At 38.8% G+C, this 22,914-nt stretch overlaps 1 protein-coding gene and 2 long non-coding RNA genes across 4 annotated transcripts; 2 read left to right on the top strand and 1 right to left on the bottom strand.

Moving 5' to 3' along the window:
- Positions 1 to 23: 23 nt before the first annotated feature.
- On the top strand, positions 24 to 718 carry LOC131255742 (uncharacterized). The gene is made up of 3 exons (XR_009176364.1): positions 24 to 242; positions 409 to 550; positions 652 to 718. It is a non-coding gene; the product is annotated as an uncharacterized LOC131255742 (long non-coding RNA).
- Positions 719 to 2,969: 2,251 nt separating this feature from the next.
- On the top strand, positions 2,970 to 4,582 carry LOC131256486 (uncharacterized). 2 transcript variants are annotated; one of them, XR_009176840.1, is made up of 4 exons: positions 2,970 to 3,121; positions 3,199 to 3,262; positions 3,351 to 3,547; positions 4,323 to 4,582. It is a non-coding gene; the product is annotated as an uncharacterized LOC131256486 (long non-coding RNA). The 2 variants fall into 2 exon arrangements; XR_009176839.1 differs by having other exon boundaries at positions 3,199 to 3,547.
- A 5,025-nt stretch (positions 4,583 to 9,607) lies between these two features.
- LOC131255170 (receptor like protein 22-like) lies at positions 9,608 to 12,907 on the bottom strand. The gene is made up of 4 exons (XM_058255868.1): positions 11,138 to 12,907; positions 11,014 to 11,086; positions 9,782 to 10,908; positions 9,608 to 9,634 (listed from the first exon to the last, which is right to left on the bottom strand). The coding sequence occupies exons 1-4, from the start codon at positions 12,905 to 12,907 to the stop codon at positions 9,608 to 9,610; spliced, it is 2,997 nt and encodes a 998-aa protein (XP_058111851.1).
- Between the last annotated feature and the right edge of the window lie 10,007 nt (positions 12,908 to 22,914).

The raw sequence follows: 22,914 nt of genomic DNA on the forward strand, positions 1-22,914 counted from the left end.
GGTTTATGAAGCTGATGGAGGGAAAAAAAGGGTTTATTGTGAAGAACCCCAGAAAAGCCCACCTGTTTTACATGCCTTTTAGTTCACGTTTTCTACAGTATGAGTTATATGTACCTGGATCACGTAATCGGACCAATATGGTATCACACTTGAAGAATTAGGTGGAAAATATAATCGCGAAGTATCCTTTTTGGAACAGAACTGGTGGGGCAGATCATTTTCTTGCTGCTTGCCATGACTGGGTATGCTTCTTTTGCTTCTTAGGATTAATTCCCGATGGTAGAAAAAGAGCGAAAAAAAACGACATTGCAAAAAGTTGATTTTGGAGACTTGGGTTTTAAATTCTCTCCATCTTTAATCTCTAAAGCTTTGATCATACTGTAGTAGTTTTCTTGTAGGATGTTGCAGCCTACTGTGTAGTTGCAGTTGGGTCAGTTGGCAGACAAATTCCCATTGCCTTCCTGTAGCGGGTTAAGGATGATTTCAACAAGAAGTACGGAGGAGGAAGAGCTGCCACTGCTGTTGCTAACAGCCTCAACAAGGAGTTTGGGTAATTCTTTTTGCTTTTTGCTTTTTGCTTTTGACCAAACACAGAAAACATGAGATTTATGTTGATATCATAGCATTATGATATCACCCTTAACATTTCAGGTCCAAACTGAAAGAGCACATACAGTATTGTGTGGACCATCCAGAGGAGATCAGCAAGCTTGCAAAATAAAAGTTAGCACTTTTTTTTTCTTACATTCTATTTTATATTTCCTCTTTTTCTTCTAAAGTTTGTAGCTGAAAGATCCATTCTCAGTTGCATTTTGTCAATTGTTTTGCAGTGCAGGTTTGATCGTTGCATCATATCATATTGTCATGAGTTTCTAAACACTTGGATCTGTTCTTCTCTTTAGATGGTCTTCCATGAATACATGACAGATGAGTGTTCTTATGTATATCATATAGTTACCAGCATCAACCTGTACCCTCAGACCTTTTTTTGATATCTTATCTGAAATGATTTCAGGAAACAGGATGGGTGCCTTGGCATCTTATTGCCCAGGATGAATATATACGAAAATATTGTAGGTGTTGTTCCGCTTTATCTTAAAAGGTTTAGATAGACAGACAAATATCCAGATTTATATTTCTCATGCTCGTTGATTTTTTTTTATATTTCTTCCTTCTAATTTCAGAAAACATTGATGAATTGGACAAAGTATCTATGTGACTTCTGCTAATGGAAATGAGAATTTTTCATATAACGGAAACAAAGGTTCAGCAAATGGGTATGCAATTCTATTTACAATTGGGGAATTTTTGAACTGGGTTTTGCATCATTTGATGTTTTGGAAAAGCCTGCAGTTGTTCCTTTCCTGATATGGTGTTTCTGCAGGAGGAGCAATCATACAGTCACAACCTCTTAATGTTTTGGAAAAGACTAAGCACATTCTTTTGATTACACAACTGGCTCGAAGTATTTTTTTAGAATGGTGCGATTGTACCTATACAAAAAGAAACTTGAGATTGAGTGTGCATGGTGTGGGTTTACACTCTTATATAGTTGAGGCTGCCATCGTAAATAATATTAAGATGCGTCTCTGTTTAATTAATTTCGGTCCATTCATACCCTTGATTACATACAGATCTTTCCTTCAAAGAAGGAAATAAGGAATGGCCTAGAGAAGCCCTCTTATGGCTACTACCATGCACATGCCAATGTGGCATGTCTGTCCTACATCTCAAACATTTACTAGTGTGATTATTAGGGATGCTATAAAGGGATTCTTGAAATTGATTTACCATTAGAAATTGCCCAAAATATCACATTTGAAAAGAAGGTCATGGCATATACATTGGATTATTTACAAAAACTAGTGGATGAGAAATTATATGTAACATACAAAAACTGAAGTCTATGCTGTGAACCCCTGGATTATCTAATCTAACCTGATATGACTGCTAGCAAATAGTGAGATGGTTTGAGAATTTTTCTGCTAGGCCATTGGCCTTTTCAGAGTCATGTTTTCTTTATACATGCTTGTCGAACTAAATATGTGTGTGGTCCATGACCTGATATGTGATTGGTAAATCTGATTCTTTTGTTCTTGATTTGGGTTTTATTTCTATTCTTGAACTGATGTGACCTTTCCTTCCTTTTTCGCATGACCAAATGATGATATTTCACATCTTTTTCTGCTTTCCACCTCTATTTACCATTCTATGCAGATGGATCAATCTAATTTTCTTGTTTTTTTATTTGGGTTTCTCTTCCTTTCTTGAAATTGATGAGATTTCTGTTCATTAGAAGAATAAAATGTCTCTCTTCCAATAGAACAAAAACAAATTCTCATCGTGTACAACTCGACTGCCAAAAAATTTGCCAATATGTTTGTTGATCTATGGCTGGCAATTATAATTTCTGAAGTTTCCTGCATGGTTGATTAGGCAGAAAGAGTTCTTTTGACTTTTAATTTTCTTTTTGGTTTTGTTTTGCTTTGCTTTTTGGTTGTTTGAATTCTCTTTCACAGGCACAGATTCATCAACTCAATATTTGCCAATGCATTCATTTTTTTCTTTTGACTGTGGTATGACCAATTAATTAGCATGCTCATTTTCTTTCTCAATTTGATGGAATGATGAAAGTGTATTAGTCTTTATCATGGGAAACCTTGCATCCTAGAAATGGGAGCAGACTTCACGCTCATTGTGCTGGGAACTTTGTTTCCTTCACGCTAAATTCATGTTGGAAACTTGGAATGGAAATCCCTTTGACTGAAGGATGTAAAATATTTGTGTTTTAGATATACCTGCAAAATTTTGGTAGCTCTCATGTATTCTTCCATGCCTAAAAAAGCCGGCATATGGATCACACTTTTACCACTACGAGGTTAAACTTCATTTTCACGAATTTGTTGAAAATTGTAAGCATGTTCCAAGAGAATCTAAAATTTGAATAGTACTGGTCTGATAGGCCCAGCTCAACCAGTTCAAAACCTGAACCAAATCAACCCAAGCTCGTCCCGCTAAAAGCTCCATGCCTTACTACTTGGAAGAATGAGAAAATTTGCACCAAGAGCTTGAAGGATTCCTAACTATGTTCATGTTTACTTTGCAAGTCTCATGAAGCAAGGTATTGTATCTACTTAATGCTAGAGCATTTGGCTTTCTTTTTACCAGTCTTTTTCTCAAGTTGTGTTTTTGGTGCAGGTTGGATCTGCCACTTTCTTTGGACTTGTATACGTACTCAGCATATTCTTTAAAAGGTTTGAAGGTGTTTTTCCGTTCAAATTCATATATCATGTATCTGATGTTAATTTTAGAGAACAATCACACTAATTAATCATGAATTTGTGGTGCAGCTACAAGTAGTTTCAGAGATCATGACTGATTCCGATCATGTGATATTGGGAGCTGGAAGTAGTTTGATGGTTGAAATTGACCACTGCCTGTTTGTGTGTCTAAATTTTCAAATACTTCCATGCTGAATTGTCTGGTGAAATATTGTGTTGTCCATCCATTCAGAGAACAAATGGAAGACAAACGCTTTCCAGTGAAGGTATGTATTACTTTTTCAAAACTGCTTGACTCATTCACAATTTCAGATGCATAAGGATGCACTATCGAATTGAATTGTTGGAGGAAGAGACTCCTTTGAGACAGATGTAGAGATGTTTGCCAGGGTGTGATTTGTTTCCTTTAAAAAAAAAAAAAAAAGCCATCGGTGGTGTTTCCTTCAAAAAAAAATAGGCCGCAGCTACGGTTATTTACCTAGGATAGTTTTTACATTCATTTTATGTGCATTACACTATCAGTCATAGTTTTTACATTCATTTTATGTGCATTACACTATCAGTCATTATGATCTGTTGTGGAAGCCATTGATTCGTGTTTCTACATGAAATTCAAGTTGTCCTAGTGATCCATGAAGGTATATGATATCATACAGTTTAGTTTTGAAAGCTGCAAACAGAGAAACAATTAGATATGCTTCACCTCAAATGTGTAGTGTATCAATAACTACAAACATTTGATACCTTGTCGTTTTTAACATTGACATTTATGGTCGTGTCTCAGTTTCGAAGTGCATCAATAACTGCAAAAAACATTTTATTGTATTAAAACTAGTTGGTTCAATTTGTTATCGAAAAAAAAAAAACTAGTTGGTTAAATTGTTGCATGTTGTCTGTTGAATGGCCCATCTAGCCATTGATAACTCTGTTATATTGTTTCAACCTTGTCATTAATGGCATATTTTTTAATTCATTTATTCTATCTTTGTTGAATGCTACATTTTTGACTTCTGTTTTTTTTTTTTTTTTCCTTGTGTGCAGGATTTTAATCAATTGTGCAAGCACTTCAGCCTTTTGATGCCACTCTTGTTAGGAGTAGACCACGTAGAGGATTTGTTTTTTGTTTTTATTTTTATTTTTTAAATATATATTCAAGACCATATTCAATTTATTGTTGTAAATATTATATTTTTTTTTATTGTGAAGTAATATAAATTTTGTTTAATATTCAATTTTAATTGTATTGCAACATTTTTTATGTTTCAAATATTAAAAAAATACAGGTTTCAATTGAATTATATATAATATATATATAAAAAAAATTACTGGCATGTGTCGGGGCCTCTCAAATCTATACAAAGACTTTTACTGGCGCTTGTATAGATTTTTATCAGCGCTTAGCCGTGATTAAAAAGTGTCCAGAAATCATCTTTTTACCGGCGCTTGGATAGACTTTTACAGACGCTTCTTTCAGAAATACCACCTGCCACCGAAAGCGAGCGAAAAAAGAGTACATAATTACCGGCGCTCATAAAAGCGCCGGTAAACGTGTCTTAGCGCCCGCGGAGGCTTTGCCGACATACCCATTTACTGGTGAAGTCTCATTTCTTGTAGTGAAGGATTTAGAGGTAACATACCCATTTACTGGTAAAGTCTCATTTCTTGTAGTGAAGGATTTAGAGGTAACGGCAAGATGCAACATAAAAATCAGGGAAGAAAACCATAATGGTCCATTCATCTGGTAGGTTACCGTTTAACTGAGTGAACAGCCAGTGGTCCAACTCAATCTATGTGTATGTCCCGCCTAGCGATGGTTGTTATAACTTTTTTCTTCTAGTAATTAATCCTAGTGGTATAGCCACTAGTTTTACAGGTATGATGAGAGGTGCTTTTGTCATTTTAAGATATTAATATGAATAGCCCGGCCAAGGGCAAATGCATATATCCTGCACTCACACCAAAACATACAAGACTTCTATCTGTTACACGCGACGGGTAAGTCACTTGTATCTCGACCACCGAATATCTTGTGTGACATGCACTTGGTGCAATCAACCCCATAAACAACTCCTGTAGGCTAGACTCTTAGTAACAATGTAAAAACATGCCTAAAATTTCTAAGTTAACAATGTGTGCAGGTTTGCATGTGTTTTGGATCAAGATGACTCTTGGAATATTATCTATTCATCCTAGTTAGACTAATTTGATGATCGGATTGGATAGAATATACACACCATTTGGGCCACACACATAACCTATGGTTGGTGTCCTCTCTTGCATTATTTCTTGTGTTTAGGCCCAACTCAGTTGTGGATGGAGATGAATTTTTGTCTTATGCCCTAAAATTTCAGGCATACCTAATTTAGTGGGCTTAGAGCTCAACTGTTGTTCGAGCTGTACTGTAGGCCCACCTTAAAGGCATGCATGAAAATCATGCATATCCATTCATTATGTTGACAATACTGTGGAAAACTATATATGATTAAAAAAAATACTCAATAATACAAGTGTGGCCCACTCTATGATCTTTAGGTTGGGACCTACCTTTCTAGGGATGGATGTCATATACATTATCACTTTAGTTATATAAATTCTTAAATGTAAGGGAGCAACCTACTGTTGGTGTGAAATTTGGAGTTCCAAACTATGAGAAAAGCATGAATACCTTTTATTTTTGCACGTTCTCTTTGAAAAGTGCCCATGATTTGCAAATGGTCTCATTTGCAAAGCCCTCATGTCTGTGCAATAAGCTCATGTATGGCAATACATGTTGCAACATGGGATATAAGTGTGAGATCCAATCCATCCATTAGGTTGGTCTAACCTTTTACACGTTTTCCTAAAATAAATCTGGTCCACTGAGCATGTGGGCCCTTAAAAGTAGATCAACCTGATTCTTGGGCTAGGGAATGAATATGGTTATACTTTTCTGATGGATGGTTGGATTTTGGCTTCATAGTTCCATGTTGGATGAGCTTTGCTGCACATGCATATGGGCTTAGCAAAGCTCTCGAAAGTTGATGGATGTGAGATTGTAAATGGGATAGAAAAAGTATGATATGTAACCCACCAACAGTGTTCGAAGTATCGATATCGCTACAAGTTTCGTTAGCCAGGGATACGGAAACAATATCGATATCGTTGATAATATCGCTGATAACCGAAAATGTGGGGAAACATAGGAAAAACGGTGATGTTAAAGTGTGTGTGTGTGTGTGTGTAAACAAGTTTCCATTTAATGGGACCTTAAAAGCATGCATTGTTGTAAGAAATCAGTCCAACCATCCCCTCCGGCCTATTTAACCATCCAACCTTCCATCCAAACATCCGATATTGCAAAATATCAACAACATGTGATATTTCACTAAGAAATCATCAATAATTGAAAAGGAAACGAAAGATTGTAGTCTCAATATCTCACATGTTGCGATATTGATAATATCAAAATATTATCAATGACAAATTGAACACTACATACAACCATACCATGAAAAAAATTGAAACAAATCTTTTTCTAATAAACAAAATTTTGATGATATCAATACATTGGCGATATTATCGAAATATCGTCAATACACTTATGATACAAGCATTACCTACAATTTACATAGTCGAAAATATTGGTGATACATTGGCGATATTGATGCATTGGCAATACAAGCAACACCTAGAATTTACCTAGTTGAAAATATTAACGATTACATTAGCAATATTAATATGTTGGCAATACTTAGCGATACATTGCTAATACTTGGAATTTCTGATACTACCAGCATTATCGGTATCGCTGAGCTTAAGATAAAGATAATGTTGAAAATATTTTGATAATATCAAAGATAATTCAAACACTGCCCACCAACAACTATTAATTTGGGTATATTTGATACATCAATCAACACTTCCTTTTCCCTTATGCTAACTACCAGGTGTGTAGAGTTAAGCACTTGGACACAAGCATCCAGAATGAAAATTAAGCTAAATAACTTATATCTCCGTATTAGGTACGATACATTTTTTTTTCCGTTTATTCTTCTTTACGAAAAGGTGGGAGCACACCACCTGTAATTTTATTGATATGGAAAACAACCATTTACAATCCTAAACAAAGACAAAAAAATAAAAAACAAAAAATCCAAACAAAGGTGATGCTAAACCAAACAAAATCAGCCACCTCAAACTAGCAGTGTACATACCTCAACATTTCTTGGAGGAGCTAGGAGCCATGAACAACCATAACTTAAATACACTTATGGTCATCGCTTTAGAGCAAATATTGTTGAGCAAAAAAATCAATGAAAGTATCTTATCTATAAATTTATTGTATTCTTTCCTACCTTTTGCCCATAATGTTAAGAGTCCATAAAAGAACTCATCCATATCCGACTCCAAATCCTATCCACATGAATTTTCAGTCCAACTTTGAATTTGAGTACTTTCAAAGTTTGGTTGGTATTACTGATGGTGGTGCAATGCATTTTCTCGATAATGGAGGTCCACATAATCCCGAATTTCTTTGGAATGGTTCATTTGTAAATGTAAAAAACTGCTTAATTTGCTCGAAGGAAATTTTGATTTGGCCTGTTATATTTGACTCTGCAGGGAATGGAACTGCTTCTGGTGAGAAAGTTGTTGAAAGAGAAACTAAAGGTTCACCGAACTCGACATATTGCTTTCCATGTTGGACGTGTTACAGCTTATTGGGATGACATAGGTCTCGCTGCGAATACAGTGGTCCAAGCAAGGGATCTTTGGCAGGTAACCTTGTATACCCTAGTCAGTAATATTCTAGGGACTCTTTGTAGATCTTTGGAATTCATTGGTCCTTTGTTAAATGTCAGTGGATGAACTGGAGTGTATGCATGTGCATCAATACAACTTACATTTACAGGTATGGGAACTAGATTTAAATGTTTGATGCATCCTGTTTTCATTTATTTAGATATTAAAGTTACTTACAATCAAGGTGTTCTGTAACTGTAACGGTGGCCATAACGGCCACCACCATTACCTTAACGATACGAGGCATAACGACTGTTACAGCCCTGAAACGGCCGTTATGGTCTCTCTTTTTTATTTTTTTTATTTATTGAAAAAACCTCCAAAAAAACCTATATTTGTCCTGTAATGTTGATTAAAAAGTATGAATAACATATATATGTCCCATAATAGACCATTACAGGGTTATTATGGCCTTTATAAGGAATGTAACGCATTATTAATACCAATTACAGGTCAATTTTTTCCATAATGGTTGTTACGGCTGTTACGACCCCTTAACGTGTAACGGTTGCCACCATTACCTTTACATAACAGCCTTTATGGCACACCTTGCTTACAATGCATCGCAATTGGACATTCATGTTATTGAAATTCTCCACAGGTGAATGATTCACAAATCCAATATGCAAACTGCTATAACCCGAACCAAATTTGAAGAAAAAAGTATTCATCAGTTTCAGTTTACTGTCCTTTCCACAAGGTAATTTTGTGAAAGGTTCAATATCGAGATGACTGTTAGCTTTGTTGGTTGCCAAGAAATCTCTCTTGAGATATTGATCTAATTCATCCATATGTGGGACTTCTTTTTATATCTATTTATTGCCAAACCATGGATGGGATGGTTAGGATTTTCTGATAAAATTGATTCTTTAGAACCGTAAGCAATAGATGATGGGCCTAGCAGATGGATGGCTAACTGCTAAATAGGCCCACTTTCCCATAAATTTTGTTCACTGTCCACTAAATAGTTATTGTTCAGATGGTATGAATCAACTTGTTGGTGAGATTTTTACATGGTGGCCTAAGAAATGTGTTATGGACGTAATGCACAGCCCGTATTGCTTGGTTAGACTGGCCAAGTGTCCCCTTGCAAGTAGAATACTGCATGTTACAGTGCCTTGAGAGCAAATGATGATTTCCACACTTCTTTTTGGCATCACAAAAGTTCAACTCAAAAATCACCAAATGGTAACAAGTGATTACTCTTACACTCCACATACATAAATGTGGGAAGGTGAAAGAAGTTTGTGTGTGATGATCCAAAAAAAACATAAAATATAAAAATATACATAAAACACCGCTCTTCTTCTTCTTCTGAACGTTTGCTTAGCCCACATTTGTCTAGACCATTGGGAAAAGACCACTGGCTAGGTAGGCTACATTAGTTAGATCATCCAGCTCATAGATTAAGTTATCTTGTTGCTAAGGTGGGCCAAAATTTGAAAACAAAGAGACAGCTGAGACATTCTTTTTTTTTTCTTTTTTGCAGAAATGTGGGAGCACACCACATGTAATTTTATTTATTTGAAAGTGTTCCATACAACCATTCAAGCAGGTGCAAATGCAACAAACAACTGCAACATATATGATAAAGACCAAGCAAAAACATAAAACTACAAAAAGGAGAAAACAACTAAAACTTTTTTCTTGTAGCCACAAACTATACAAACATACTTACCCTAGCTCCAATCCTCTTACCATCGTTGCTATTTAGAAAACACCATGGAAGGAAAAATCAAAGCAAGCATTCCATCAACAAATATATAAAATTCCCTCCTTCCCTTCCTCCAAAGTGCTAGAGTCCAGAAAAGTATCCCCACACCTGCTCCATATCCAACTCCAAATCCTATCAACATTAGTTCCCAATCGTATTTCCTTTCAGATTGCAGTATTGACGGAGCAGATGATGGTGCACCCTCGGCATCTTTGCATTTCTTTGATAGTGGAGGTCCACATAATCCTGAATTTTCTTGGAATGATTCATTTGTGAACGTAAAAAACTGTTTACTTTGTGGTATGCTTCCCACAAGGTGGTTTCGTGAAAGGTTCAATACCGAAAGGAATGTTAGCTTTGTCAGCTGCCAAGGAATCTCCCCTGAGATATTGTTTTGTGAGAGATCCAATGACTCAAGCGCCGCTAGATTCTCAAGTGATGTTGGAATTTGGCCCGTGAAACTGTTGTGCGACATATTGAGTAAATGTAGCGACTTGAGAATCCCTATAGATTTTGGAATATCCCCCTGAAAATAGTTGTTTGAGAGATCAACTGTTGTGAAGATGGATAGGATCTTGATGAGTTCCCTGTCTAGTCCTTTGATCATTACTGTCACCGTGTCTTGATAGTATACAGTTCTCTCTGTTCCAAATAGGGTTTTATGAAGGAAAGATTGAGATCTGTCCTCATCCATCATTGCCTTCCAATTCTCAAACATATTTGATGGCAAACCACCCATAAAACTATTAGAAGAGAGATCAATGATTTGCAACATTTGGAAGCTTTGATTTGTTTGTGGAAGTATAATGGGGCCATGAAATTTGTTGGATTTTAAGACAAGAACACGCAAAAGGGGCAAAGCTTCTATCCATGATGGAAAGGTGTCATTTATTTGATTATTTCCAAGGTTTAATACCTCCAACATTTTGCAATTGGCCAAAGACCTTGGCACTTGGCCCTCTAATTGATTCCCATTGAGATCAAGCGTTTTTATGTTGCATCCCTCTTTAAATGTCTGAAGTAAGGTGCCATTGAAAGCATTTCCTTGAAGATTCAACACAAATAGGGCATGACCAATCTCACCCAAACATGGTGGAATCTGACCAATGAAGTGATTGTGAGATAAATCAATGACTGTTAGGGATGTTGCATTGCAAACTGATCGAGGGATTTCACCACCAAGGCTATTGTTTGAAACTGAAAAGAAAAAGATGGAAGGTGGTAGGATAGGAAGTGAACCTTCAAGCATGTTGGAGCCAAGGTCAAGGTATTGCAAGGCACTCAACAAAAGATGGGGAGACGATTCTATTCCCTGGAGAACATTGTGAGAAAGATTTAAAGAGATTAAAGACCCATTGCCAACCTCCCATATCCATTTGGGTATTACACCACTAATTTTATTGTTGGAAAGGTCCAATTCCCTCAACCCCTCTTGATTTCTCAATAAATTTAGAAATGTGCTGATGTTGCAAGAACGTAACAACAAAAACTCAAACTGGGGGATGGAAACAAATGTGGAATTACCACTGACATATTGGACTGACAAGTTGTTATCTGAAAGATCCAGATGGTAAAGTTTTTTGAGGTTTTGAAATAAGCCTAGCTCCACAACACCACTGAAATCATTGGAAGAAACATGAAGTTCTTGAAGGTTGGTAAGTTGAAAGATAAATCTGGGTATCATCCCCTGCAATTTATTGTTACCCAAAAGGATGACCTCCAGCTGTGAAGAAGAGGCATTGTGGAACTCACCAAGTTGACCACTAAGTTGGTTACCTGAGAGATCCAACATTTGTAATGATGGGAGTGAAAGCAATGATGATGGAATGGTCCCATTAAGCAAATTATTCCCCAAGTCGATCACTTTGAGATCCAGAAGCTCGTTTCCATATGAAGAAGGAATTAGGCCGCTCAATTTATTGGATAAAAGATACAGATATTGCAGTTTGGTAAGGTTCAAAAGTGAGGATGGTAATGATCCTGACAAGTTGCAATAGCTGAGGTCTAATTGAGTCAAGAATTTGAGATTACTGACTGAATCTGGTATCTTTCCTGAAAACCCTGCGCCTGAAAGGAATAATCTCTGTAGAGTATTGTTTTGAGGGAATTCTGGCAAATAGCTGGTCAGAAGTGGATTTCTCGAAATGTCAAAGATTTGTATGTTTGGCAGCTGGAAAACACTGTCAGGGAATTTTCCATGCAATCCACAATCTGAAAGGAGCAGGGACGTCAAGGAGGATAAGTTCCCTATGAAATTGGGTACTGCAGAGGAGAGATCGTTATAGCTGAGGTCAAGTTCAGATAAGAAATGGAGCTGTGAAAGGGAAGAATAGATGGAGCTTGAAAGACCACATTCTTGTAAGATCAACTTGCGGAGACTCCCTGGGAAGCTGGGCACTGCAGAGTATAGATTGTTTCTGCTGAGGTCGATTTCAGATAAGAATTGGTGCTGTGAGAGATAAAAATAGATGGAGCCTGAAAGACCACAATCTCGTAAGCTCAACTTGCGGAGAGGAGGGAGTGGCAAATCTAAGGTCTGGCCCTGCAGTAAGATGTGTACCCAGTCCAGATAGAGTTCACTCAGATTGGACAGGTTTTGGATGACTGCTCCAATGCTTGGGTTTTCGAGTTTCAGGTATTGAATTCCAAAACTATTCCAATATTCATTGCGAGAAAGATCGAGAGAAACCAAAGAGGTCAAGCGGGAGATTTCCAGTGGGATTTGGTCATAAAAATTTAACCCAGAGAGGTTGAGATGGGTCAAACTGGTGAGCTGGTCAAACCCAGATGGGATTGGAGAGCCATCAAAATCATTGTAAGCAAGGTTGAGCTTCTGCAGGCTCCGAAGACGAAAGAGGTTTTCAAAATTAATCCGACCAGAGATACGGAAGCTACTGAGGTCGAGGCTGATCACGTGACCAGTGGCTTCATCACACGTGATGCCTTCCCAAAAGCAGCAATCGGTATTGTTTGAATTCCAAGAGGGGAGAGGAGGGAGGTCAAAGCCATTCTTTAAGTTGAGCAAAGCAGAGAAGTGGTGATGGTTGCATTGTTGGGTAGTGAGAAAGAGAAGAGATGATAAAAAGAAGAGAATGAGAAACGATGGGTTTATAGAAGAAAAGAGGAGAGCCATTGGTCAATAATAGATGGGTGTTGGAATTTAGGATGTGTAGGAATAGAAAGCGTGAGGTTTATTTATAGACAGAAAGTGAAGAGGTTACTACTGTTAAGACTCATACGTGTGAAATATGAGAGCCGCTCGTGGTGCCCGTTTGATTTTCCAAATTCCGTGCAAATGGGTAATATATGTGGGGCCCACCATGAAGTATGTGGCTTATCCACACCGTCCATTCATTATGTCAGCTGAATTTAGTTCATTAGAAAACAACTGAGGAAGATCCAAGTCTCAAGTGAACCACACCACATGGAAAAGGGAATTTAACACTTACCGTTAAAAACTTCATGGGGCTACTATTTCCTTTGGTGTGGGCCACTTGAGATTTGGATATCAATTTTTTTTTGGATTCATTCACTAAAATGATCTCGTCAAATAGATGAACGGTGTGGATATAATAAATACAACATTGTGATGCCCATGCAACTTTGATCTCATTTGACGAGCTCTGCGCGCGTCAGCGGGACGGTTTGAAACATTAGTATGGCCAGAAAATTTCATCTCAGGCAAACTTTTGGGTGTTTTCACTTCATCACAGTGGTAATAACCTTGTAAACGGTTTGGATGGCATATAAACATCAAGATAGATTTGGATTGCATTGTTGGTACGGGTTAGTGGTTGATGTTCTATAAGCCTACCGTAATGTATATTTTTTATACACAGGTGGACAATACCATATTAAACAATGGTAAATTTTGGACTCTCCATGAAAGACGCTGGATAAAAGGTGGCATCTACAGTGGTAAATTTCTCTATTTTTTATACACTTGGGTGGACAATACATAGGAAACAATGGTGATTGACTGCCCACCATACTTTGTGGTCGGTTAAAACCTTTCCTGATTAGGTACGCCGGGGTCTCACCCAACGCAGTGTGGTCCTGACTGTGGAGCCCACGTTGATGCATGTATTGTATATCCAAGTTGTCCATCTATATTTCTGCTCCTTTTGAGGGCATTAACAAAAAAAAAAAAAAAAAAAGCACGTCCACATCTCAAGTGGACCACAGTGCTGATTGAATTCCCACCATTAAAAATTTCCTAAGGCTCAATGTAATACCCAGCGTGAGTTTATTTGCCATCAAACCTGTTGATCAGGACACAACGGCATGGATGAAGGGAAAAACAAATATCAGCTTCATCAAAAACTTTTGTAGCGCACAAAAATTTTGTAGCAGTTGAGATTCAACAACTACTGTTCCTCCAATATGGTTCACCAGAAATTTTTTGGCTCATGCTCTAAAATGTTATGAAAAAACTGATGGAAGATGTTGATATACAATATATACATCATGGCAGGGCTCGTACAGTTTCCCCCTAGTTAGCTTCTAAGTACAGGAACATCCAGCCACAGTCTGTCTAAGCAATCCACGTACTGGATTTAGATATTCAGACGGTCCTGATCCTTTTAAGCAACATAGATGGATAAGGTGGATTTCTCAAAATTTTCATGTTGGCCCAGCTTATGAGGAGAAATTTACGACTGTGGACCCCACCTTTTATCCAGTGGTTTTTATGAAGCAATACAAAATTAACATACGAACTTAGACCTACTCGTATGGATAGCGAATTTGAGGACGAAACTACCCCTCCTCTCCACCACTGCGTTGCTTTCAGTCCCGTTTCTTTCACCCCTTTCCACTGCGTTGCTTTCACGGCTGATTTCACTACCGTTTTCACCCCCTTTCTTCATTCCGTTCCTATAAGGGCCTATTTGGCCGGGCGAATCCCATGGGATTAGGAGGGATGGGATGGATTTTAAGGTAATGATGGTGGTGTTAGTGGATTGGAAAAAGATTCATGGGATTGCTATATCCCGGGACAAGTTCACTAGTTCTGTTTGGCACGCCCGGCATATCCCGGGATTTTACCTTCCAATCCCTCCAACCAAGGGATGGGATCAATTTTAAGGTAATGATGGTGATGTCAGTGGATTGTTATAAGATCCATGGGATTGCTTATATCCCGGGACAAGTTCACCGGGTCTGTTTGGCTCATCATGCATATCCCAGGATATTGCGATCCCATCCCTCCTAATACCGTGGGATCGGTCTGGCCAAACAGGCCCTAAGAAAGACAAAAAACCCATTTTCAGTATATCCCGGGACGGCGTGGATATACTACATTGAATGTATGTAGTATATCCACGTCGTCCATCTGTTTTTCCTTCTAATTTAAGGGGTTGAGCCCCAAACTGAAGCATATCAAAAGATCAAGTAGATCATACCACGGTAAATAGTGGGGATAATGATTTCCAGCGTTAAAACCATAGTAGGCCTAACAGTGATGTTTGTTTGTTATCAAACCTGGTCATAAGATCATACAGACATGGATTAATAGAAAACACAATTAGAAGCTTCATCCAAAACTTCTGTGGCACCTAAGAAATGATCAACAGTAGAAGTTCAATTCAAAATTATCATGTGGTGTTGTCCATTTGAACATTGGATATGTTTAAATTATCATGTGGTGTTGTTCATCATGAAATTATCTGTTAAGTTTGCCCCGCTGATTTTCTAGTTTGTCCCGTTCAATTTCATGTTTACCCCACTGAATTTCTATTTTGCCCAGCTCAATTTCACGTTTGCCCTGCTGAAATTCATGTTTGCCCCGCTCAATTTCATGTTCCCCCGCTGAATTTCTAGCTTGCCCCGCTCAATTTCATGTTTACCTTGCTGATTTTCTAGTTTGCCCCACCCAATTTCATGTTTGCCCCGCTGAATTTCATGATTCCCCCGCTGAATTTCATGTTTGCCCTACTCAATTTCATTTTTGCTCCGCTCAATTTCATGTTTGCCCCGCTCAATTTCATGCTTCCCCTGCTCAATTTAATGTTTCCCCTGCTCAATTTCATGTTTTCCCCACTCAATTTTTAGTTTGCCTCACTCAATTTCATGTTTGCCCCGCTCAATTTCATGTTTGCTCCACTAATTTTTTTAGTTTGCCCCGCTCAATTTCATATTTGCCCTGCTGATTTCCTAGTTTGCCTCACTCAATTTCATGTTTGTCCCGCTCCATCAGGTCGATGGTTGAAAATCTATTTCATTCACTTCATGGTCAATTTCATTCATTTCATTTACTTCGCGATCAATTTCATGTTTCCCCCGCTCAATTTTTAGTTTGCCCCGCTCAATTTCATGTTTGCCCTGCTCAATTTCTAGTTTGCTCCGCTCAATTTCATGTTTGCCCCGCTGATTTTTTAGTTTGCCCCGCTCAATTTCATGTTTACCCCACTCAATTTCTAGTTTGCCCCGCTCAATTTCATGTTTGCCCCGTTGATTTTCTAGTTTACCTCACTCAATTTCATGTTTGCCCCGTTGAATTTCATGCTTCCCCTGCTCAATTTCATGTTTGCCCTACTCAATTTCATGTTTGCCCTGCTCAATTTCTAGTTTGCTCCGCTCAATTTCATGTTTGCCCGCTGATTTTCTAGTTTGCCCCGCTCAATTTCATGTTTGTCCTGCTGATTTTCTACTTTGCCCCACTCAAATTCCATGTTTGCCCCGCTGAAATTCAAGCTTCTCCTGCGGAATTTCATGTTTGCCCCACTCAAATTTCAGTTTGCCCCGCTCATTTTCTAGTTGCAAAGGTAATAGTGTATGATAAATATGAAGTGATATGCATTCCTCTGGCCTTTAGTTTTAAAGCTTGGTGTTCAATCGAAAACCTGCATTTGTCTGTCAAATTATGGATGTTATTTTCATTACTGTTCGTAGAGTGACAAACATACTGGATTTAATATTATATCCCGTTTTTATGTTTATCGGTTTGTTAGACATGTAATTGGATGAAACTTTCTTTGTGACTCTGATAGTGTTTTTCCTATGCAGTCCCATATCTGAGTACTTGAATCCACTCCAGAGAACAGATCTACACTTTTAATGGGTCTTGAATATCTAATTCCACGTGTGACTCTGATGTTTACACTTCTGTTCGACGTATACGGTTTTATATTTAACATTACTCTTTGTTCTTTAGCAGACATCAATAATAATGAAATTAGAACCGATGCTACGAGAATGGGAAACGGATGCCGTTCGCTCAGTGCGTGACAGTTTCCATGTGAGATATTATGAAAAATGAACTATATTTTTTCTGTCAATGTCAAGGTATCCTTCCTCTTACATATTCATCTTTATATTTTGTAGCTCACTGAGACCCAAGAAGATGATGAGGAGGGTAATGAGATTGATCGTGAGGAGAATGACGAGTCAGATGATAACGATGAGAAAGGCGTGGAGGGAGAGGGATCGAGGGGGGGGGGGGGGGGGGGGTATTACAGAGAATATTGTTTTTATGGAGGAATTTTGAATTGAGAGGGAAGAGTTGAAGAAGGAGAGAGAGGAATTGAAGAAGGAGAGGGATGAACTGAGAAAAGAGAGGGAAGAGTTCAGAAGGAAAGAAGCAGTGTTTGATGAAAGAGAGACGTTACTGAAAGAGAAAGAAGCATTAAAGAAGGAGAGAGCACAATTGAAGAGGGAGAAGGATTTGTTTTTTGAGGACAATGAGAAGTTAGCGAAGGAGAGGGAGGAGTTTAATAAGGAGAAGGAAGGTAGTCATACACAGAGGGGGTGTTTTGTGATGGAGGAGGAGGGTGAGGAGTTGAGGAAGAGTGGGAAAGTAAATGATATTGAAGAAAAAAACTTGGACATGGGGATTTGGATGTGCAATCGTATAGTATTGCCAAAGGTAATGTATTGGATGCATCCACTTCTCATCCCATTTATCAAAGGAGAACGAAAAGGCTACTGAAGCCATCATATTACAAGATTTCTCCGTACTTGTCCCTGTCTGCATTGGATACAACCCCTAGGGCGGTTTCCGAACCCGAGCAAGTAATAACTTTTGCTACATCTCCAATACTCTTTCTTCTACAGACGGATCCATTCAGGATACTATCCGCGCAGGAGGTGAAAGAGGCAAAGGATTGGTATGAAGAAAACAAGGACATGACAATCAGGAAATGGTTCAGTACGATATAGTCTCAAGATGCGTGGGTTGATAGTCAGGTAAGCATTACTAATTTATTCTCTATATGTATTGACTAACATATAATTAATTGTTATATTAATCTATGGCTAAATCATACTATCCATATGATTAGGCTATCGACATGTACATCGATTTCCTTGAGAAAAGGCATAAAGACCTTTCAATAGCATATCCTCAGGATTGCAAGTTCTGTGCATTTTAGTCTGAGTTCCTGATCTAATCACGATAGCCTTAGGAGGGCAGATCCGAGGGATGGGTTGACTGCAAAAGGGTCGATTGATCTTGTTTTGAACTTTATTAGTGATGCAAGAAAGTTTGGTTATCCAATGGGATACCACGTGTGGTCCCTTAGCTGGTAGATTGAAGAGCACGAGGATTTCATGCTTGCCCCGCTCAATTTCATGCTTGCCCCGCTCAATCCGTAGTTTGCCCTGCTCAATTTCATGTTTTCCAGCTGAATTCTTAGTTTGCCCCACTCAATTTCATGTTTGCCTCGCTCAATTTCATGTTTGCCCCGCTTAATTGCATACTTGCCCCGCTCAATTCCATGCTTGCCCCGCTCAATTCCATGTTTGCCCCACTCAATTTCATGTTTGCCCCTCTCAATTTCATACTTGCCCTGCTCAAATTCCATGTTTGCTCCACTCAATTTCATGCTTGCCCCGCTTAATTCCATGTTTGCCTCGCTCAATTTCATGTTTGCCCTGCTCAATTTCATGTTTGTCCCACTTAATTCATAGCTTGCCCCACTCAATTTGCGCCCACTCAATTTCATGCTTGTCCCGCTCAATTCCTAACTTGCCTCGCTCAATTTCATATTTGCCCCGCTTAATTTACAGTTCGCCCTGCTCATTTTCATGTTTGCCCTCTCAATTTCATTTTTGCCTCGCTCAATTCATGTTTATCAAGCTCAAGATCGTAGGTTGGGTTGGGTTGAGGGCAACCTGAGCCCAACATGACCTCTAGAGGACCTAACTTCCCAGCCTGACCTGAATTCCAACCCCAAGTGCCCAACCCAAACCCAAACCCAAATCCAACTTGAAGTTCACTAAAATCGGAACTAATCCAACCTGATTATTCTTGCCCCGCTCAACTTTCAGTTTGCCCAGCTGAATTTCATGTTTGCCCCTCCCAATTTCATTCTTGCCCCGCTCATTTTCATGTTTGCCCCGCTCAATTTCATGTTTGCCCCTCCCAATTTCATTCTCGCCGTGCTCAATTTCATGTTTGCCTCACTGAATTTCTAGTTTCCCTCTCTCAAATTCCAGATTGCCTCGCTCAATTTCTACATTGCCTCACTGAATTTTTAGGTTTCGTCGCTCAATTTCTAGGTTGCCTCATTCAATTTATAGTTTGCCTTGCTGAATTTCTAGGCTCCCTCGCTCAATTTGTAGCTTCCCTCAATAAATTTCTAGCTTCCCTCGCTCAATTCCTAGGTTGACTTGCTTAATTCCTACGTTCTCTTGCTCAATTTTTAGCTTGCCTTGCTGAATTTCTAACTTCCCTCGCTCAATTCCTAAGTTACCTTACTCAATTCATAGGTTCCCTCGCTCAATTTTTAGATTCCCTCGCTCAATTCGCAGGTTGCCTCGCTCAATTCCTAGGTTCCCTCGCTCAATTTCCTGTTTGCCGCACTAAATTTCGTGTTTGCCCCTCTCAATTTCCAGTTTTCCCCTGCTCAATTTCATGTTTGCCCCGATCAATTTCATGACAGGGAGTGGGTGAGTTCAAAGGGTTCTGTGATTTATGACAAGGATGGTCTTTTTGGTTCGTGGTTTTATGTTCTTGATAAAGATTACAAAAGTGACTTGCTATAAAATTTCTACCCTTTTGGTGTTTCAATGGTTCCCTCGACCAATAACTATGTTAACCTGTAGAACGACTGGGAATTAAATGATCAGATTTTGGTGTTTCATATGAAGCTTATTGTTTCTCTCCTTACATAAAGAATCATGTGTTTCTCTCATGATTGGCGAATGTTATCACTACCGAATTCACCTTCTTGACAATTCAGTGCTTGTATGTCCACAAAAATGCTCTAGTTCATTAAAGCCATAACATTTTTGTGCGGGTAATACAAGCCATTAAGGCAGCGCACACTGTTAAGTTGATGGTGAAGTTAGTAGATGGTGTTGTTAAGCCCACCCATGGGCTACAACCATGAGTGAAATGATCATATTGACTTAACGAAAGACGATTAGATCATCTAATGGGAGACCACAAGGAGTACCATTTCCAAGCAATTAAAGATTAAGCCCATATGAGGGTCTTGACTAAAGATCAAACCATCCAAACTGAATATCTGAATAATGAATTAAGATCCAAGCATCTAGGTTAAAGACCTGAACCAACCAACTGTTTGGGTTAGAGATCAAGACCATATCATAAACCAAACTTACTTATCTCAAATAAGTTACTTATCTACTGTTGCAAGTAGAAAAAAGTAACTTATTTAGTGGTATCTTCCCTTGATATGTTCGTCTTTGAACTGGATTAGAGAAAGAATTTGTATTTCCTCTTATTGTAACTTCTGACATATGTAGGAAGTTCTATTAAGCTGGTTCTGACATTTGTATTTCCTCTTACTTATCTACTGTTGCAAGTAAGATATTCTTTTATTGCTGCCGAATATGTTTTAAGAGCTTGTTTGTCGTTCTACATGAGGATATTTTTGCATGTGCAAAAGAAAGGATATAAGCTATATTATACTTGACTGATTGTTGGATACAGATGCTTCCTTGGGAGAATCTTCCAATAAATTGACCGAGATGTTCATTTTAGGATATTTCCCTTCATGTATTATTCAGATATTTCGATCTTTGCCCCGCTCAATTTTCAGTTTGCCTCGTTCAATATCATGTTTGCCGTGCTCAATTTCATGTCTGCCCCGCTCAAATTTTAGTTTTTCCCACTGAATTTCTAGTTTGCCACGCTCAATTTCTAGTTTGCCCCGCTCAAATTCCAGTTTGCCCCGCTGAATTTCTAGTTTGCCTCACTTAATTTCTAGTTTGCCTTGCTCAATTTCCAATTTCTCCCGCTGAATTTCATGTTTGCCCCGCTGAATTTCTAGTTTGCCCTGCTGAATTTCATGTTTGCTCCGCCGAATTTCATGTTTGCCTCGCTGAATTTCATGTTTGCCCTGCTCAATTTCTAGTTTGTCCAGCTCAAATTCCGGTTGCCCCGCTCAATTTCCAGTTTCCCCCGCTGAATGTCATGTTTGCCCCGCTCAATTTCATATTCGCCCTGTTGAATTTCATGCTTGCCCAGCTCAAATTTCAATTTGCTCCGTTGAATTTCATGTTTGCCCTGCTGAAATTCAAGTTTGCCCCGCTGAATTTCATGTCTGCCCCGCTCAATTTTTAGTTTGCCCCGCTCAAATTCCAGTTTGCCCCACTCAATTTCTAGTTTGCCCCACTCAATTTCCAGTTTCCCTCACTCAATTTCATGTTTGCCCCGCTCAATTTCATGTTCGCCCCGTTGAACTTCATGCTTGCCCCGCTCAAATTTCAGTTTGCCCCGCTGATTTTCTAGCAGGCTTTATAAAAGGCCCTAGTAGGACTGCTCGACTCTAACTAAGTTACTCAAATAGGGAGTTTTGAAACTCAATTGAGCTATATGCAAGCTAAATTGTCTAAAAGTTATGCAACTTGCCTGTAACCTAGGGTTATATGAATTTCCTATAATTCAAAGGGATGCAAATTGCCCACAACAACTTAGGGTAGGAACTCCTTACTATTGAAAGTTATGTGGGTCTCACGTCAATTCATTTTGACTACTCTCGTTATGATATAAGACAAAAGATGAGACAAATCTAAAAAACAAGTGGGCAAGACAATTGACCCGGTCGACCCCAATTAGTTGAACTAGTTGATTGGGTCTCTGGACCATGGTACCTATGGCTACGGATTAGTGGTACCTATAGCTACGGTTATAATCCGTAGCTATAGAACTACGGTATGACCAATCCATGCATCTTAATCAATCCGTTGAATCGGGCCGGTCGACCCCGTACCTATGGCTACGGATTAGAGGTACCTATAGCTACAGTTATAAACCGTAGCGATAGGTCTATGGTATAAGCACTCCCATGGATCTTAAACGATCCATTGAATCGGGGTCGACCACTATCCCACTGACCCGGTCGACCTTGATTCAATGTCATGTCCTACTATCGAGGTTGGCTGCCAGATCGGCTACGGTACCTATGGCTATGGTTATAATCCGTAGCTATTGAGGACCACAAATCCGTATCTATATACCGGCTTACTTAGAAAATAGGGGTATTTTTGTCCTGAAATTCGCTGTCCATACGAGCAGGTCTAAGTTCATATGTTAAGTTTGTATTGCTTCATAAAAACCGCTGGATAAAAGGTGGGGTCCACAATTGTAAAATTCTCAGCTTCTTGGCATAGAAACTTCCTGTGATAGGTTATCCTAGGTAATCTGCATCCCACATTTTAATATTTAGATGGACCAGATCCTTTTAGGCAAGGCATCTACTCATCTACTCTATCATGATTGTCTGGTAATTGGCTTTCATGAGCCTAACAAAGATGACAGCCACTCATCAGGTGGTCACTACTTTATCTTTGCCCCAGTCTCAGGTGGTCACTACTTTATCTTTGCCCCAGTCTCAGGTGGTCACTACTTTATCTTTGCCCCAGTCTCACAAATCAGGGCCAGACATGTATCAAGACGTGAATGATTGATAAAGCTTATTATAGTCACCATATTCTGTATGCATATGTGGGCCCAACTATTTGAGTCAAGGCATATTCACTATGAGGATTGCATAGTGACTGGCTTCGATCTCACTCGTGTAACTTTTTCTGTGCGTGTATTGAGTGCTGAAATAAAGTGCACTGAACAAACGCATGACAAAGATGATCTTCTGTCATACATCTGATTCATGCACCGTGTCCCACCTGATAAGTTGATTGACACTATTCTTTTTTTTTTTTCCAAGCCAAGGC

This window comes from Magnolia sinica, chromosome 9 (assembly GCF_029962835.1).
Source record: "Magnolia sinica isolate HGM2019 chromosome 9, MsV1, whole genome shotgun sequence".
Classification (NCBI taxonomy): domain Eukaryota; kingdom Viridiplantae; phylum Streptophyta; class Magnoliopsida; order Magnoliales; family Magnoliaceae; genus Magnolia; species Magnolia sinica.